Here is a 19,325-nt window from a genome sequence, read left to right on the forward strand (position 1 = left end):
TGGACAGAGGGGTGCGCCGCCTATTCAAAAGGGGTAGGGGTGTATCGCTTTCTTTGCCCCTCTGTATCCGCCCGCTCCTGCGTTACCAAAATCAAGTTTGTCTGTTGTGTGGAATTATGCAAACATATTTAGCTTTATAAGTGTCTTCAATTTGGTTTTACATCTAGAACGTCGTTCAATTATTTCGTTGTTGTCTGCATTAATCAAGCAATAGCCACGTGACAATGCCCAAAAAAGTTTGTATAATTGGTGCTGGGTCAAGCGGACTTGCTGCGACCAAGATATGCCTCGAAGATGGTTTGGAACCAACTTGTTATGAATGCAGTAGAGATATTGGAGGTAACTTTAATTGCTTTATTCTTTATTATAGCCGATCTAAAGAACGACCAAATCTATGCACGGTATATGGTTGGCCATCGGTGTCATAATTGGTCATATTGTACGCGTACCTTAAATAACATGCATGTGCCTTATTTACGAACGTGCACGTTATTTAAAGTCTGGCCAACAGTGTCATAATTCGAATAAGAGCGACATCATGTGGAATAATGAGGTACGTTGTGCGCGTTAATAAGCAGCACGTTCGCTATTAGTGTACGCGTACCTAATTGTGTATTCTTTGTTATTGTTTGAATTAAGAAAAAAGAAAAAAAAAACTTTAAATAATGTTCACGTTCGTTTATAAGGCACACGCACGTTATCTAAGGTACGCGTAAAATGACGAATTATGACACCGATCGCCAACCATAGCAGGGCGTCCTTAACAATACCGTACTTCATTAAATCTATTGTATGGTATCACATATTACGGAGTTTGTCACCAAAAATTCGTATTATTATTTGTCTACTAAAATGCCTGTTTCTACGTGTAAGATGTAATACCGTATGTACCATACAATGGCTTTGATGAAGTAGAATATGTTTGCCGAAAGTCACTTTGAACCGAATTTTGAAAATTTTTTTTGATGAAGTAGAATATTTCCCACAGTATTTGGATCAAACATTCGCTTGTTTTGAAGTTTAGATCCCCATGCTTTCATATACCGACGAAAACATGCAAAAAAATTTCAAAATTGGGTTTAATCTGACTTTCGGCAAATGCGCAAATTCGGTGTAAAATAAGAGGCGAGACTTATTTGCAAACATGCTGCTTTCGACGACCCAAAGCTCTTTTCCTTGCGGCATTCACTTGTTTTCTTTTGCTCGCACTGCTCGGTGTATTGTTCGCTTTCTGGCGCCACTTTGGTTAACCTTGGATAACCTTGTGACGTGTTTTCAACACTGCATGTTACCACATGTATGTATTGTATATGCGTATCTGCCTTCTCTTGTGTCATGTTGGTGTGAAATAAAAGCTGGGTTTTAAATAACACCCGGCAATCGACAGAACGTATTCTGTCCTCACTCGTAGACAACGGGATTCGCGGCCAAGTAACCCAGGTTCCAATTCCGCCTTGATGAACGATAAAACACCCTACACAAATTATGTGTTTTTGCGGATTTTTGTCCTGAAAATATGTATATTTTTTTTAATTGCAGAAACCAGTAACAACACAAAACATAAACAGTGCGAACGAGCAGTTTTAGGAGTTGTTTATAAAACAAAACATTCTAAACAGTCTATGGCAACCTAAAAGTATGATTAAGCCTAGAACATGTAATAAATTAAACATTAGGATAACAATTTCTTCATTGGATTTCAGGTTTATGGAGATATGAAGAAGACAAGAAAGATGGAGCGACAGTTTATAAATCCACCATAATAAACACCAGCAAGGAGTTGATGTGTTATTCAGACTTTCCAATTCCAAAAGAATTCCCCAATTTTATGCACAATGCAAAAGTCATGGAATACTTACGAATGTACAGCAAACAGTTAAGTGAATGTACATAATTGTAACCTATGTTTATTGCACCAAGCAATGGTTGCTTTCTTTGGGTTAAACACACAACAAAACTGGATCTAAACCTTTCAAGTTAATATGATTGATGATCTAGAAAAAAATATGAGGTGGTGTCCGGTTTGGCTGACCTTGATCAAATACAACTGTAACCTAATTAGCAGGGTTTGTGATTATTGGCTCTGTCATTATGGAGCAGTGGTAATTTGTTTTTTGCGACATCCGGTTAACTGTGCTTTTTGTCTTTTCAGGTTTGGTTTGGAAAAACACATTGAGTTTTACACAAAAGTTTTGTCATGCAAACAGACTGACGACCACGAACAAAGTGGGAAGTGGTGAGGATTGAATTTTTATTAATTTAAATAACATGTTTAAAACTCTTTATTGCCATTGTGAACTGATTATTCTTTATCCATATTTTGTGCCAATTTTGAAGGTGTGTCACAGTAAAGAATCTGAAGACAAATGTTGAAAGTATCAAAGTGTTCGATGGAGTAATTGTGGCAGTTGGTCATCATGCTATACCCAACTATCCACTAGAATCATTTCCAGGTGAATCACTGACTTATAAAGCAAAAAGTTGATGTTAAACTTAGCAGCTGGTGGTAAATGGTTTTTGGATACTGGTGAACGTTTTTTTGTTATTTTTTTCATTGCTTCTATAAACGATTTGAGGACAGCAATTCAAATAATATTTCCATGTATTTTGCTAGGTACACAATTTTTTCTAAAGCCTACTAGTTATATACAATAAACTAATGGATAAATTTGTCTGACTATACAAATAAACAGGCATTGAAAAGTTCCAAGGCAAGTACATGCACAGCAATGATTATCGCAAACCAGGTGCATGTGAAGATAAAAATGTTGTTGTGGTCTGGATTGGAAATTCTGGTGGGGACATTGCTGTTGAAATGAGTCATGTTGCAAAACAGGTCAGTTATTTTGAAAATGTGTATCCACGCTCACGCTTGAGTAACCATGTTTGTTGGGTGTTGGATCTAATTATGTAGGTATATTTTAAAAATCGTCAATTGTGAAACAAGTACAATATTTATCTATAAAATAACCAGTTAAGTGAAATAAAACTGTGTCAAATATGTTGTTATGGTAGCTGGCATAGATTGCATCACACCAAATCACAAAGTATTGTCACATGGTCTTATGCGACACAATTAAATTAATGGTAGTTAATGTTATTTGCTATTCTTTATTATTTAAGTGGATTGCAATTGTTTTGCAAACACATAATGACGGAGATCATGCATAAAATTCAAGGCTAATACTGTTAACTTATCCACAATCAAGTGCCTGTGTATTGTGCAAGCAAACAGTTTCAGCAATAAACTGAAACTCAAAAACTGATTCATGTTAAACACAGAGAGTTATTTCTTCACAACATAAGTCATTTTTTGATCTGAAACCTCATTTTAGTGTTAGTTAAATATAGCAGAGCTTTACTACAACATAAAGTGTATTTTGAAGACTTTCCTCAGTACTCGAAATGGAGCTTGGATTTTCAGTAAAGTTGCTACCGGTGGATTACCTGTCGATGTTGACAAAGCAACAAGGTTAATAGTACATTTTATCACATAGCTCTCAATATCCCAAATAATAGTTTTTTTTTTACTGAAGGCATAGCAAATACATGCAGAGGCTTTCCTCACTTGACAAAAGGCACAACTGTGGAAAAGTCATGAACAAAAAGTTCAACCATGAACTTTACGGACTGAGACCAAAATATCGGATTTCTAGACAGGTGAGTGTTACCAGCACTTTTATTGTGAATGGCAAAAACTTCAGTTATTGTAGAATATACCCCAGTTATACTGTATTTTGGTAATGTCATTGTAAGATACATATCAAACTTTCTTATGTGCTACTACAGTAAATATTATATTTATAAATCATAATTATATTAACCATATATTCCTTCAGCACCCTACAGTAAATGACGATCTCCCCAACCGAGTTCTAAATGGAACTCTAAAGATAAAAGGCAACATCAAAAACTTTACAGAGACAGGGGTGGTTTTTGAGGATGGTGAATATCAAGACGTGGACATGGTTATTTTTGCAACTGGTTACAAGTTTGATTATCCATTCTTGGATCACTCAATAATAAAAGTAAGCTTTATTTGTTGTTGATACACAGGTTGTTCGAAAATAATACAATCATTACTTTGGCTGTGACTGATTATTTTAAGGCAATTTAAAACTTTTCATTAAAGTTAGTTGCGTTTATTTGCTCTTTTCTATAAAGGGTTCCATAAATTAACTTTTTTATCCCAAGCTTGTTGTTCTGTAGGTTGAGAAGAACAGATCCCGATTGTACAAGCATATGTGGCCCACTAGTGTTAAGACTGGTACTTTAGCCGTGATTGGTGCAGTTCAACCACTGGGTGCATTAAATCCTATATCAGAAATCCAGACCCGATGGATCACCAGAGTGTTTAAAGGTTTCTTCAAACTGTTTGTTTGTTGTTTAGACTGCAAGTCTCAGGCATTGCTTGAAATAAACCCAACACAAATATTGTATCGTGGTTAAGCAAGGAGTTTTGAATAACCTAATTTTTTGTGCAGCTTTTTGAATATTTGTTGAAAATATTAAGTTTGGTTCCCTTGTTTGTTGAACGTGTTTTTTATGTTATTTGGAAGTAAGCTTTGCAAAATTACACATATTTATTCCGTACAGTGACAACATAATGAACTGGTTTATGTGTTTCCACACTTTATACACAGGTTTATCCAAGTTGCCTTCCAAGATAGAAATGGAACAAGAGATTGACAGAAAGCATGATGAAATGATGAAACGCTACTATGATTCACCAAGACACACTGCACAGGTCGACCAATATTCCATGGTTAAGTTAACTAACTATAAAAACAAATTTTCAAACATGTTGAACCGATGTTTACCATAATTTGTAATTTTATTTTTCTCGTTGTAATGGCCAGCATAGTAAACAAGTACAATGGACTTAATAATAATAAGTTCATAAATTTTACCAACAATAACTAAAGAAAAATGAAATATTGATGCCTAGGTGGACTACGCTGTATATATGGATGAGATTGCTGAACAAGTTGGAGTAAAACCGAACATGTTTAAATTATTTCTGACCGATCCAGCTTTGGCATACAAGGTAAGTCTTGGGAAAGCGATTCAAACAGTTTGCAAAATTAAGCAAAAAAAACTTTTGAAATCTTATGTTTAATCGAGAAAATACTCCCATCAATCTCAAGTTAATCGTTAGTATTTGTTTTCAAAACCCTTAAAGTACAGATTTTATTCCTAGTCTACCAGCTAGCACAGTGCCACATCAACAGCTGCACTGATGAGACCTTACAGGTCGAAACAGTGCGTGTACACCCTGTCTGCAGCTCTCATAGATTTTATTCCCTTTCGTGAATAATTTAAATTTTTGAAAATCGACTTCTTGCAAATGACCAACTGGCAAAAGGTGGAAGTAAACAATTACTGCCGCATCTACATAGTAAACATGGTATGGATTGAGCTTAGGTTGTGATTTGAACAAATCATAATTACCGCAACTAGATTCCCAACAAAAGGGAAATGGATATAAATTTGCATAAATTGCCCAATTTCATCATATATATTCTCAGTAAAACAACTCTTGCACTTAACAACATGTTGTTTATGTTAAGGTTCTTTTTGAGGTTCTTTCTCCATATCAATATCGACTTATGGGACCTGGAAAATGGCCAAAAGCTCGAGAAATAATCATGGCACAAATGGAACGGATCCGCTTTCCATTGGAAACTCGACCAAGTGTGTACAAGGAACCAAAACCAAAGTTTCCATGGTTTAAAGCAGCTTTCATAATTATTATGCTAGGTGTAACATTGTATCAAGCGCTAATATTCTATCAACAGATTTGATCATGCCTGGTTAAAACTTTATTTTCATGCTGCACAACAAAAACCATTTACCCAAAATAATTTCTACTGTATTTAGAACTTATGCAATCTTTGATTTCCTGTAACTTTATTCCAGTTGTCAATACAACAATGATGACCGCATGTTTGACGAGATGTTATGTATACGAAAGTATTGTTTATAAGTTTGTGTCCCGTTGTTAGTGGTGTTGCTTTTATCGTGCTGTACCTTGCAACTTTTGACCCCCTGTTGTTTCATCAATTTAAAGGATTCTATGTGATGTGTTGGCTGGTTTTGTACATTGATTTAAATAAATGCTTTAAACATAGGCATTTCAGTTTAGGCATGTGGCGAATGTGCATCCAGGGGTCCAAACACCCCCCCCTTTTCTGAAATTCTTTTGTTCGTTTTGAAGTTTAACGAAGACAATCGTAATTTTTTCCATAAATTTCTATACAACTTTTATCTGGGGGAAATGGACACAGGGGAACGTTTATTCAAATTTTAGTTCAAAATATATTTAAACAATTCTTCCCTTGTAATAGCGTCGAAAACCATGGAGCACGCAATAAAGGGAAAGAGTTAAGTAATTAAACGCAAGCTACTTTTAACTTGACGTAACTGCAACCCTTGTATTTTGGAAAGAAACTTAACCAACGTAATTAAAAAAAGAAAGTGGGAATTCCCCAAAGATGTGTGGTGGGCCTCCGTTTTAAAAATTCAGAATCCTAGTTTTTATTGACTGCGCAGCATGTGCACTATGCAGGTGAATTTTGTGGGCTTTGCGCTAGAGTTTTATAAAAGAGTGCGACTGAGCGAGATTGAACATATAAGGCTTGTCGTCCAGCTGGAAGGCAGTTCTGCAGAAAAACGTGTCTTGGAACGCAAGTGTCTTTGTTGCTGCAACGATAAGCGCTGTAGGTCGCGCTTTCAGGTGATAATTGTAATTCGTCCTTAAACTCACTTTACAGTTTATAGTCTTAGATTTAGGGAAATGTGTAGTTTAAATTTAAAATCTTCCATGGCTGTATTGAAAGGCATCAAGGTTTATGCCTGTAAATACCATCAAGTGTGGAAAGTTGAGCAGATTTTTCAATGAATTTGTGACAAGGTAAAATCAAACTGCTTATTAACACCTAAACTTGGCAATTGCTGTAAATGGTAATCTGAGTGGTAGGAGTACAAATTATCAAGTTAATTAAGCTGAAAAATTGTGTATTGCGTGTTTTTAAATTTTGACACAAGGAACAAGTTTATTCCAACACAATTTATCCCCCATAAAATTTTGTTAGACAAATTGCAAAACCAGCCATCAGTAAAATCCACAAAAGAAAGATGAAGGAATTTCCCTTTTTCTCTTTTTTAACTTTTCTTGTGTGCAAGGGAAACAACATTCTCTCCTTTTGAGTCATGATCGTCTCTCTTGCTTTACCCCACCGACCCGGACCAAATAATCTGTACTGGTACGGAGAACTTACCTCGTACAGAATCTAAGTAAAAATATTCTTTATATGTTTAAATATCTCAAAAATGCATCTTACCTTTTTTGCTAAAGCGTAATCAGTGAAAAACAACTTAGGAATATTTGGTTTTGCACCGATTTGTTCAGCAATCTGGTCCATGTAATCTATGAGCTCAACCTGTAGTTTATGATGATAAAATGGATAGTTTATAAATAATTTGCATTGTTTTCTATTTGGGAAATCTAAACTTGTTACGTCCATTTCTGATGCAAAGTTATTTTGTTGTGATCAATCATAATCATTATTTAAGAATTTGTTTTTACTTGTATTGCTTGTCGATGACTTGCATAAAATCGATTTTCCATTTTTTCCCTTTTCTGACGAATGTCCTCATACATAATTTGCTTCGAAGGCAACCTAGCGAGTTCTAAATGAAAAAAAATTGCTTTGTCTTTCTGATATTAATGCAGAAGAATGTGATTGTCATGGGTAACATTTACAACATACAAAATTAACTATTTTGTCACAAAAACAAACCATTCAACACACGAGTTGCCCATCGACATTGTATTTCAACAACTGGGTTGACGGCACCAAAAACATTTACTTGGCCAATCCTGGCAAGTGTGTTGTGTTTCAAGGATGTCGGCCACATGTATTTGTAAAGAAATCCATCAGTTTTCTCAACCTGTGTGGAAGATGATGAGCATGAAAATTTATAGGACCTTTTCATGCTGAAATCCAAAGGGGATCACTTAACAATTAAGTAAATGAAATTGTTTATTTTTGTGAAAACCGGTGTTTGAAAACCATTGGCATATTAATTTTCATATAATATATAAGCAATAATCATATGACAACAAATGTTGTGACACACAGAACCTCTGTTCTATGTGGAAGATTTATTCAAATAGATAACATGGACATAGCCATGTCATATTAAAAACAAAATTACATCCAAAATTGAGTCAGACAAGAATGGAGAATGTTTGTATCCCGTTGCGAAAATGATGCAATCTACGTCTTCTTCTGTTTCATCATCAAACACAACGCTCTTCTCTTTCACACAATTGACGTTGGTTTTGATTTTAATCATGCCAGTGGTGATTCGGGCTGGCAAATCCTGGTTAATTGTTCGATACTAAATCAAAATGTTTGCAAATCATTTTTTAGTTTAAATATTGTTTGATGATTGTTTTTATTTAACCTGGTCAGCAGGAGAATGTTCAGGTATGAGACCGTACAGCTCATGGTCAAACCTTTTCGTCAGCAAATCTTTCATTCGACTTTCAGTCCAGTTTTTAGGCAAATAATCATCCAATAATTTATTGTATCTAAATTAAAAAACAGCTTTTACTATGTTTTTTCTAAATGTTGAAGAATGATTGGAATATTTACTAATATTTGTCTCAAAAATTTCCAATGCATTAATACCAAGTTTTTCTCTTGACAACTTAATAATTCTTTGCATAGTGAAAATTACCTTGTGAGTCCATAAAAATCCCCGGGTAAACCAAAAGGACCCAGACGTCCAAACACCCACATTCCCCTCCGAGTGCTTATGTACACCTGAAATATATGAAAACATGTAAAATAACTTCACATAGTTTTTCAAATGAATAGGGTTTATCGATATAGCAATAAAATTTATAAAAATCTGGCAGCCCTAAAATATACCTTAATTAAGTCTAAATTGGTTTGCTTCATGAATAACTCACTTGTTTAGCATGTAAGCTCAACTCCACAGCGATGTCAACACCAGAATTTCCGATTCCAACCACTAAAACATTCTTGTCCTCATAACCTTCAAAACTCCTGTAGTCGTGACTGTGGGTGATTTTTCCACTGAAATTGTTAATGCCTGTGAATCATATAGACCCATATTAAAAGTAGGGTTATGACAATTAGTGGCAAGCAAGGTATTAACCCACGTCTAGTTTAAACATAGTTTATTGATGAACATTTTCCCTGATTTTGCTTATCCTTGTGGTTGTAAAGTCAAAAAATTTTTTTCGATGCAATTAAAAAGATTTGATTGTAAACTGATGTTAAGTTTAATGCAATTCAAGTTCAACTGTTACAAATCACAGGGTTTTTTTACCTGGAAATTTGTCTTTGGGAAAGTTTGGATGAGAGTGGTGACCAACGGCCACCAAAACACCATCGAATTCTTCTTCTTTCAAAATTTCATTCTTTTGGTTCTTCACTTTTAAAATCCTTGAACAATATGTTAATTATTCAAACTGTTAATTCATGTGTGGTGACTATTTTTCCAAAATGCATTGCAACTGTTTTATTCTTTGATATCAACTATATTGGGTGGTGCAAAGTTGTCGGGAAGTTTTTCGGCTTGAAGTAATTATTCTAACTTAGGATTTAATGTTTTTTCTGGGACAGTTCTACACACCAAAGTCAATGTAATTGCTTCGTACCATTTTCCATTCTCTTTATGTTCAGGTGCTTTTGTACAAGACAAAACATCCATGTTGAACTTGATGTGCTCCAGTAACTTGAACCTGGTAATGCATGTCAGAGTGTAACAGAAAACAGGTGTGTTTAAAAGGGTCCTAAATTGTTTGTGATCTGTGTGTTGATGCTAATTTATAACCATACATTGGTGGAGTACGAAGAAAATTTGTGTATGGAATTTTGTGCAGACAAGCTTTCAAATGAATGTTAGAAATTAAATAAGTTGGATCATATCAAAATCTTAAACCGTTTTTGTATGTTTATATTTCATCAGAATATCTGGCATGATTTGGTTAAACTTTTGCTATGAAAAGTGATGCATATGATGTAGTGTAGTACAAACCTGTCAGCATAACGACGATAATATTCTAGAATTTTGGTATGATGCAGATAATTTGGCCACTCCTTTGGCATTGGAAAATCAGAAAAAGCTGCAAGTTCTTTACTGGTGTTTGCGACGGTAGATTTGTAAATTGCAGCTCCCTTCTTTTGGCCATCTTCATATCTCCACAATCCTGTCAATTAAAATCCAATTTTGTTTGAATTTTACACAAAAAAAAGAATGAAAAATTTTAAATGAATTATTGCACCATTTTTTTTTCCCAAAAAATCAAACAATACAGCAACCAAAAATCTTTGTTTTTTGTAAAATACTTACAATGTTGCACATTTAAAATACTCTTCTACATAATTTCTCCAATTTTACCTCCAATGTCGTCACTTCTTTCGTAACAAACTGGATGTAGCCCTTCATCAAGACAACACTTGATGGCAGTCAAACCACTTGCACCCGCTCCAATCACAGCTATCTTCCTCTTCATCATATTCAGTTGTCACACAAGTTATGTTATGTTAAGTTTAACTTAAATATATTCATTCCTTTACACTGCAAAAGTGAAAATAATTAAAAACTTGATTTAAATCAAACATGACTTGAACAACTCGCATCCTCCTTTGAAGTGGATTTTCTTGACTAAGATATTTAATATTTTTCTGATCAGACCACACTTTCTAATGGAGCAATGCACACCAATGTAATATACTATGACTTGTTTGTACTTTTTGGTTCTTCCACTAGAAGAAAGGTCTTATTATTGTTGTTCACACAAAGCGAATTTAGCTCAACAATCATGTGTATGTATTGGAGGCATTAATTCAGATGCCACCTGATTACTGAGTTTCAATTTGGGTGTAAAAGTTTTTAGTGGTTTCATTGTTGTGGTGTCACAGCAAAATGTGCGGAAAGTTCAATGTCAGGACTTATTAAAATCCATTAAAAAGTATGAACGATTAACGGTGCTTGGGTGCAAAATATTTGGAGTTTATAACTTTGAAAATGAAAGCCAAAGCTGAAATGCTGTTATGCATTAGTATTAGTAAACGTTTCGAACACTAACTGCGTTCATCATCATTAACGGTGTAGACAACTTTGTTTTTGTATAAAAGGACTTTTGTGGTTATGTAGGTTACCTAGTAAAATAATTAATAGTGAATAAAAATGACAAAACAAGGAATTTGAAAACTGGTTACCATGACTACATTAGTGAAGAGGATAGCTGTGATTGGAGCGGGTGCAAGTGGTTTGACTGCCACCAAGTGTTGTCTTGACGAAGGGCTACATCCAGTTTGTTACGAAAGAAGTGACGACATTGGAGGTAAAAATTATTGATATTTTATAATATCTGATATTATAACGACTTAGTTGCTGTTTTAGTGCATTATTAAAATTGATCTGATATAAGTTTTATTTAACAAAACTAACAAAGAAAGTAGGTGCAAGTATAACTTGTAAAAAAATATTTTTTATGTTCGATTGTTATTTTATCGAGCATGTTTGTTTGATTCTTTATGGATACTATTCAATTAGTGAGATGAATAAATAAAAATCTACGAACAAACTTCACTTTGCAAAGCATGTGTTTTACTGTAATCTGTATATTTGTTTTGTTGTAGGACTATGGAGATATGAAGATGGTGATAAGATGGGAGCTACCGTTTACAAGTCAACTGTTATCAACACCAGCAAAGAGTTGATGACTTTCTCAGACTTTCCGATGCCCAAAAATTGGCCAAATTTTCTCCATCATTCCAAGGTTCAGGAATATTACCGTCGATACGTTCACAGGTTTGTATATTTTTCATTAAATTAATAAATTACGTGATTTCTTGCTGCCCGCACGGCCCTTGAGAAGAAGGATTACTATCCGAAACGAATTTTTGACGCAACATTAGCGTTTTTGCAGTGGATATGGTAGATTCTTGCGCCAGACAAGGCACCCTCGTAATGATGGTCAAAAATCACGCCAACCCTTTCGTGTTGGGAGGAGATTCGCCTTTGAAATTACGTAACCTATGTCACAATGGAAAACCACGTTTCGGTATTGTTGCCAGGGTTCGAATCAGCAGTTCGCAATTCGCAAATTGCGAAAGGTTTTTGAAATTATTGCGACACGCAGCAGATTATAAGGCGCCGCATCCTTCTTTATGTATTCATTCGTACACGCAACAAGCGCTGATGCAAACAACGTTGTTAACGTTTCTTGGCAATGTCAACGACTATTTTCTTTCAATCCTCGTATTTTGTCAAACCTCTATTGCGCAAGTCAATGAAACGATGGCAATGTATTACGAAAAAAATATTAGATTGACAATGTTTAAAACAGCAGGTTTTAAGAGTAATGCACAATCGCGTACGAAGCAAACTTTTTGTGTTGGAATTTAGGTTATATATACCGTTTTTGCGATACGTTTTTTTACCGCTAATTCGAATCCTAATTGTTGACAAAAAATATACGACTAACTCACTCTAAATATAAAATCGTCGTCATGAATGGTTGGAATATGTGTTACGATGCAACAAGATAAACTTGTCAGACAAACAGTTTAGTTCGGTTCAAAACACTTGGTATAAATGCCACAAAGTAATATAGCGAGTTAAGCTGGAAATCTGGTAACGTGAATAAATACTAACCGGAGACTCCATATGGCGGAGTAAAGATTGGGCAACCCCACAATCATCCAAAACTCATACAAATAAACTTTGTGTAAAAACCTGACAATGCAACTGTCCTGTGTCTTAAAGAACCCATGCCTCGCTATAAAAAGGCAAGAAAATTACATACCGCGACAACCTTTCCAAATGTTGCCGCAAAAACCTGCTGTATGCTGCAATAATTGAGTAAAATCCATGTGAAAGGCAGGATGTGATTGAATGGACGACAAACGGAAACGTAGGTTGAAAAATAACTTGGTCAGTCCTGCCCTGTGTTGGCAGGTCAGTCTGCTGCAAATATATCTGACACAAAACCTCCGTGCTTGGATCAGGGTTGCCAGATTGGCGCTTTGGGCGCCAAATTCCCTGAATTTGGCTTTTTTCCATTTTGTCTGGCGCCCAAAATTTGGTTTGGCTTATTTGGCCCTTTTCTGGCGTTTTTCCTGTTAGCTTTGCGTTCGGAAGTTGCCCGGGCTCGTTCGTGACGAAACAGGTTCGCGGTATGCTCCTTTTCGGTAAAAAACGTCACGCATCACAGCCCAAGCTAGTTCAGAAGCGTTGCAAACTGTATGCATGGGTCGCGTAAACCAAAGTCCATAGAAAACATTTCTATGACTTTTCGTAAACTTGACTACTTCTTTAGTGACGTCATAATTTGAGTTTTGAAAGACTGTTTGTTAAAAGTTTGCGTAGCACTGGCACTGCTATGCACATAGAAAGACGGATATAATCCAAGAGCATAAATAAACAAAGAAGAGATTATATGTTGCTCTACCGCATGAATGTAATTTGCCTGTAAATACAATTGAACATATATGTTCGGGAAGCAGAAAATTAAACAATACAGTATTTAAACGATTGGCTCTTTTCTGTTTCACTCAAAACTAGATTTGGCGCTTTTTGGCGTTTTTTGTCGTGTTGTTTGGCTCTAAACAAAAAAAATATTCTGGCAACCCTGGCTTGGATGTGATATCGTGTATCTACTGTGGTAGTCACGTGTAAACCTTCTACACAAACCTTATCCCATTTCGTACTTGTGTTGTCCATGGACACATGGTGTAGTTTTCCATTGATGTTAGCGCCAATATCTTTTTGCGGAGGTTGAATGTATCTTGTTAGCACTGGTGTGTTCTGCTTTTGGATGACTAACCTGTGTCGCCAGAATTCATGACACAAAGTAATGCAAATATTATGTTGCTGATGGCGTATCATATCTTAATCTGTTCTTGTAGCACAATTAACGAGTATGGTGCGTTTAAAGGAAACTGTTCTTCTGGTATAAATGTGGCGTACATTTTTGTTTCGTCTGCCATCCGGCGAGATTTAATCATGGTTATGACGTAACAATCAACTATTTCCACAAAACGCAGGATTGCTTTGCCAAGATTTGTCCGGCGACAGAAAAAACGTTGGTCAAATACAATCCACGTTACTTTTGAGTCAGAAGGACAATTTTTACATAAATTGCAATTCATAAGTAGTCATAAGTTTGCGGTAATCGTGATGCCGTAAAAGGGGTGGTTTGTCTCACTTTTTAGGTTTGTTACACGACCATGAACAACAACCCGGCCCTTTATTGAATCCATGCATTCACCCCAACATGCTTTCTACCACCAAACATTGTGTTGCCTCCAAATTTAAGTCGAAAATCAACTTATTTCCTTTTAATTGGTGATCAACCGATTTAAAAATTTTCAGGTTCCAGTTGATGGAGCACATCAAGTTCAACATGGATGTTTTGTCTTGTACAAAAGCACCTGGATATAAAAAGAATGGAAAATGGTACGAACATACTCTGCCTTGATTAGTTTTGTGTTGTTATGTTCACCGAAGTGGGGCTGCCATGTAATTAGAAGGTGCCAGACAACACTGCACCAAAATCAATGGCGTTGCTTTAGTGCAGTTTACAAATATTCCTTATTTTTCGCATTGTTTTCTTAAAATGTTTCTTGGAGGTCACAATTTTTCAAACTCAATGTAAATTTTTGTCCAAAGCAATTCAAAAATGCTTTTCAGGATTCTCAAAGTGAAGAACAGAAAGAACGGGACGACATTGGATGAAGAATTCGATGGTGTTTTGGTGGCTGTTGGTCACCACGCTCATCCGAACTTTCCCAAGGACGAATTTCTAGGTGAAGTCAAATTAAATCCTCAGTAAAATAAGTGACCCAGTCATAAGCATTGCAGCTGGTTAAACTTTAACAAGACTGACATTTTTGTGGCAAACGTTGAGCGTGGCTAAGTCACTTTCTGTAAACTGCATACAGATGACCACTGTTTCGTCCTATAAGGTCTCATCAGTGCAGCTGGTGTGAGTGTCAGACGACTTTGCCGACCATACGGTCAGGGCCATCTGTCTGCAGCTCACAGAAATCATATTATTGGCTCCACTTTGCTTAGAAATGTGGCTGAGTCACTTTTTATCCGTGTACTTTTCTTTTTTAAATTTTTATCCCCAAAACCCGTGTTTTTTCTGTGGTTTTATTGCTTAACAGCTATTCTGCTGGTAATATTTTTTTCTGTTGTGTTCGTGAATATCTGTTCCATAATCCCTTGATCTTGTCATTTTGTTTGAGCAAAAAGTAAAACGGAACTTTATCTTTTTACTCGGATGATAATGAGAAAAAGTATGGATTAAAACATTTTCATCATTACAAATTCTATGATTCACATCAGGCATCCACAATTTCGGTGGAAAAGTCATCCACAGTCACGACTACAGGAGTTTTAAAGGTTATGAGGACAAGAATGTTTTAGTAATTGGGATCGGAAATTCTGGTGTTGACATCGCTGTGGAGTTGAGCTTGCACGCTAAACAAGTGAGTTGGAATTTCGCAAACAAATGGGATTGGTTTATTATTGCTGTATTTTTGTGATGATTAATAACGACATTTTCGGTAGTACTGCTCGATTCAAACGAATTCAATTTACATACTTTGTCATTTTCTATGTTCAAGTCGTTTCCTAACCAATGGTTTTTTCCCGTAATATATTTGGGTCAATTATAAAGAGGATTGATAAACACTGGTTAATGTGTTGGTTTGTATCCAGGTATATCTGAGCACAAGAAGGGGAACTTGGGTATTTAGTCGTGTTGGACCTCATGGGATGCCAGCTGACTTTCTGGGAGTTACGAGGTATTAACATCAGCACTTTTCTGTTAATTCTGTGTCAGCGATTTGGATGAATTACCAGATATATGCTTTTTGCAATAGAATAAGTTTCAGACAGGGGCCAGAACGCGAGGTAATTTTCGAAAAAAATCAAATGCTTTGAAAGTTTATTATTGCGAATCTAGTTTAGTGATTCTTTTTTCGCTTTCATGTGTTATGACGTAACGAAAATAGTAAAATTTTTTTGACAATCCAACCCCCATCGACAGATACCAGAAGTTGCTTCAAGATTATTTGCCTAAAAATTGGAGCGAGGACTTTATAAAAGAAATGTTGACGAAGAAATTTGATCATTCTCATTACGGCCTCAGACCTGATCACGGTCCTTTCGGGCAGGTACGGGTTATAACATCAATATGTCCACAATCTTTTTAACAACCGAAAGGTTTCTGTTATAATACGAATGTTTGTGTTTTTGAATGAATTGATTTTCCCATTCGCAACATTTTTCTCTCAGATTGTTGCAATTTATTAACAAGGTTATTCTAAGGTCGTAGATGAGACTCAACATCTTAGAAAATCGGTGGGGGGTTTAGGGTTGAGGCCCAATTATAAACCTGCACTTCACCAAAACAAGCATAAAATGGCCGAAGTCCACCAAGGGACGGAACTGTTTGCCGGCAGCGTTTTCCGAACTGTCTTCTAGCTCAAAAGTTAAACTTGACTCTTCACGCACCGCTGTGTTGGTTTGGATGCGTGCCACCACTGTGTCAACATTAGTTCTCCCAACTACTGCCGCGCACTTGATCTTTGATATATGTTTTGTCAATTCTCCTTCAGCGCTGGCCTGGAAAGACCTGACACCTTGAATTCTTTCATTAATGTTTGACATTGAGCTATAATATGCCGAATTTTGTCAAAGGCGCATTTCATGTTTGTCCCGTCGGTATGTGTTATTATAATACGGTCTTTGTAAGTAGCAAACAGACAGAAGTACATGTTTTGATACAGCCAACATCCGCGAAAACCTTGAATACATTGTACTACTATTGCTGTCAAGCATATTTTAATTAAAAATATACTTATCTTCTGGCATAAAATTAACGTATTGTATTGAATACATTTTCAGCATTTGACGATGAACGACGACCTCCCAGCCCGAATTATCACGGGATCGATTAAAATCAAATCGAACGTGAGTCACGTGAGAGAGGGGAGCGTCGTGTTTGATGACGAAACAGAGGAAGACGTGGATTGCGTCATTTTCGCTACCGGATACAAACACTTCTACCCGTTCTTGTCCAACTCCATATTAAACGTAAGCTACAGGTGGACGTGGGGTTTTCATCAGGGCAGAGGGAATGTGTTTGCATAGGATTGATGTTAAAGAATCGAGGTTTTTTTCCCTTTTTCAGAAATCTACCAGGTCTGTGTCACTATTGGAGATCAGAGTAATCGATTTTTATTGTAATATTTCTCTATCTGAAATCTGGCAGCGCTTTGGAGACTTAAAAAACCTTGATTCTATCCTTGGCAAAAAATGTTCTTATAAATTAAGGTCTTGGAACATTATGTTTACATGCTTCGCAGCCCAGGCATTGCAGTTTAGCTGGATCAGCGAAACAAATTTTTAAACAAACAACTTTGAAAAACTTTTAACATAAAACTGTTGGAACTGATTTCCTCATTAATTTACCTGCACAATGTTACAGACGAAGGACAATAATGCCGTTCTATACAAGTATATGTGGCCACTATCTTTAGAACGCAACACATTAGCTGTTGTTGGCCACGTTCAAGCATTCGGAGCCGTTAATCCTATATCAGAAATACAATGTCGCTGGGCAACTCGTGTTATTAAAGGTTTGTGTTTTTCAGCATTTTTCACAAACTTGTCGCTTTCTTAATTATGAAAGATTGTACGTCTATTGCTCCCCCGTACGTTTAAGTTGTAATAAATGGCAGTGGTGTGTTTGTTGTAGATTTAAGTTTAAATATTTTATGCCAGGGCATGCGTGGTGAATTTTCCACATCATTGGTTTTAAAAATGTCACAACATGTGAAACGGTTTAGAGTTAAATTAAGATTTTTCCACCTTTTTTGTCAACACAATTCCTGAAGAACTTAGTTTATGAAAATATTGACATTTTTTTAAAGGGTCCCATTACGGCGACTAAAAAATTCTATAATATTCACGTTTTATTATCAGGTCTTGCCAATCTTCCCCCCGAGCAATACATGTTGAAAGATTTCCACAAGAAACAATTCGAAATGAGAAAACGGTTTTACGCCAGTCAACGTCACACAATTGAGGTAGGATTTCGTTGAAGACAGTTTGTCAGAACAGCCTTCATCATTAATCAATATTATTTGCGGTTATCAAAACGTTTGTTGTTTGCGTTCCCTACATTTGTTCCATCCCAACATTTCAGGTTGATCACGTGGATTACATGGACCAGATTGCTGAACAAATCGGCGTGAAACCAAATATTCCCAAACTGTTTTTCACTGATTACGCTTTAGCAAAAAAGGTAAGATGCATTTTTTGAGATATTCAAACATTTAAAGAATATTTTTACTTAGCTTTTATACGAGGTAAGTTCTCCGTACCAGTACAAATTATTTGGTCCGGGTCGGTGGGATAAAGCGAGAGAGACGATCATGACTCAAAAGGAGAGAATGTTGTTTCCTTTGCACACAAGAAAAGTTAAAAAAGAGAAAAAGGGAAATTCTTTAATCTTTCTTTTGTGGATTTTTCTTGCAACTGTTGCGGCGTTTTTTCTCAAATTAGTAATTTTCTGATAAATTGGCAAAAATTTTGGAAATTTTTACTTCAACTGATCAAAGCCTAATTTTTAAAAAACATTTGCTATCCATGATCTTTCTGCCAAGTGATATTTGTTGCAATTATTTTACCAAGGTGCAATATACATTTTGTCGTACTGTACGCTGTTGATTTTATGCAAAATAATCATGTTTTTATACCTCACTAATCGTTGCAGTACTTATAATTATCAAGACGCCTAATAAAGTTTTATCGTTTATTTGCGATTCAAAATATATTGTGCTTTCCTACACGCCATGGTAAAAGCATTGATTTTGACATTGCGAATTTCAAGGTCAATGGCTACTGCACTATCTACTCTTGCAGTATCGGTTTACTTTTAAATATTACGTTAAGTGGTTGTGGCTTTTTTCCACGCAACAGTCAACGTTTGTAAAGTTCTCACGAAGGCTCCCGGATCTTCAATGAATCTTGTTGTTGTTGTTTATGAAAACAAAGAAAGCAATATTATGCTATCCTGGGGGAATCCCCCGTACTTTTGTTTCAGAGTTTCCATAAATGTGGAATAACAGCACGTTGCGTACAAAGGTGCTGTAAAATCCCCTATAACTACAGCCCACTGACCCGTTTCCTTTAAACTTCTGCTACACAAATCCTATACATTTTATTGGAACGAATGCTGAGCTCTGCAAGGTAATATT

General features: G+C 35.9%; 3 protein-coding genes across 4 annotated transcripts; 2 read left to right on the forward strand and 1 right to left on the reverse strand.

The window, feature by feature from the left end:
• The first annotated feature begins 224 nt into the window (after positions 1-224).
• On the forward strand, positions 225-6,141 carry LOC145913375 (flavin-containing monooxygenase 5-like). The gene is made up of 12 exons (XM_083001006.1): positions 225-339; positions 1,704-1,875; positions 2,153-2,236; positions 2,338-2,453; positions 2,694-2,836; positions 3,387-3,472; positions 3,537-3,660; positions 3,840-4,028; positions 4,210-4,360; positions 4,644-4,747; positions 4,949-5,047; positions 5,571-6,141. The coding sequence occupies exons 1-12, from the start codon at positions 225-227 to the stop codon at positions 5,802-5,804; spliced, it is 1,617 nt and encodes a 538-aa protein (XP_082857132.1). The 3' UTR covers positions 5,805-6,141.
• Positions 6,142-6,778: 637 nt separating this feature from the next.
• LOC145913143 (flavin-containing monooxygenase 5-like) lies at positions 6,779-18,857 on the forward strand. Of its 2 annotated transcripts, XM_083000698.1 has the most exons (13): positions 6,779-6,913; positions 9,723-9,815; positions 11,688-11,859; positions 14,425-14,508; positions 14,743-14,858; positions 15,403-15,545; positions 15,778-15,863; positions 16,109-16,235; positions 16,969-17,157; positions 17,552-17,702; positions 18,049-18,152; positions 18,272-18,370; positions 18,423-18,857. In XM_083000698.1, the coding sequence occupies exons 3-13, from the start codon at positions 11,717-11,719 to the stop codon at positions 18,639-18,641; spliced, it is 1,461 nt and encodes a 486-aa protein (XP_082856824.1). In that variant the 5' UTR covers positions 6,779-6,913; positions 9,723-9,815; positions 11,688-11,716; the 3' UTR covers positions 18,642-18,857. The 2 variants fall into 2 exon arrangements, with proteins under 2 accessions (XP_082856824.1, XP_082856823.1); XM_083000697.1 differs by lacking the exons at positions 6,779-6,913; positions 9,723-9,815 and adding an exon at positions 11,188-11,389.
• LOC145914677 (flavin-containing monooxygenase 5-like) lies at positions 7,071-10,558 on the reverse strand. Its single transcript, XM_083002493.1, has 12 exons — positions 10,441-10,558; positions 10,078-10,249; positions 9,698-9,781; positions 9,367-9,482; positions 8,984-9,126; positions 8,749-8,834; positions 8,473-8,599; positions 8,221-8,406; positions 7,803-7,953; positions 7,589-7,692; positions 7,344-7,442; positions 7,071-7,292 (listed from the first exon to the last, which is right to left on the reverse strand). The coding sequence occupies exons 1-12, from the start codon at positions 10,556-10,558 to the stop codon at positions 7,071-7,073; spliced, it is 1,608 nt and encodes a 535-aa protein (XP_082858619.1).
• Positions 18,858-19,325: the final 468 nt, after the last annotated feature.

Source organism: Ascidia mentula, chromosome 9 (assembly GCF_947561715.1).
Source record: "Ascidia mentula chromosome 9, kaAscMent1.1, whole genome shotgun sequence".
Lineage (NCBI taxonomy): Eukaryota > Metazoa > Chordata > Ascidiacea > Phlebobranchia > Ascidiidae > Ascidia > Ascidia mentula.

Bases quoted from the DNA above. Each gene is read 5' to 3' on its own strand.
- LOC145914677 (XM_083002493.1), bottom strand. From the start codon at position 10,558: ATGATGAAGAGGAAGATAGCTGTGATTGGAGCGGGTGCAAGTGGTTTG. The intron at 8,835-8,983 runs GTGAGTTATTCA...CATATATTTCAG, and splicing joins TGAGCTTACATGCTAAACAA to GTGTACATAAGCACTCGGAG. The intron at 7,693-7,802 runs GTTTGTTTTTGT...TTTTTCATTTAG, and splicing joins GGCAACTCGTGTGTTGAATG to AACTCGCTAGGTTGCCTTCG.
- LOC145913143 (XM_083000697.1), top strand. From the start codon at position 11,266: ATGACTACATTAGTGAAGAGGATAGCTGTGATTGGAGCGGGTGCAAGT. The intron at 14,859-15,402 runs GTGAAGTCAAAT...GATTCACATCAG, and splicing joins TCCCAAGGACGAATTTCTAG to GCATCCACAATTTCGGTGGA. The intron at 15,864-16,108 runs GTATTAACATCA...CCCCATCGACAG, and splicing joins GACTTTCTGGGAGTTACGAG to ATACCAGAAGTTGCTTCAAG.
- LOC145913375 (XM_083001006.1), top strand. From the start codon at position 225: ATGCCCAAAAAAGTTTGTATAATTGGTGCTGGGTCAAGCGGACTTGCT. The intron at 3,661-3,839 runs GTGAGTGTTACC...ATATTCCTTCAG, and splicing joins AATATCGGATTTCTAGACAG to CACCCTACAGTAAATGACGA. The intron at 4,361-4,643 runs GTTTCTTCAAAC...CTTTATACACAG, and splicing joins GATCACCAGAGTGTTTAAAG to GTTTATCCAAGTTGCCTTCC.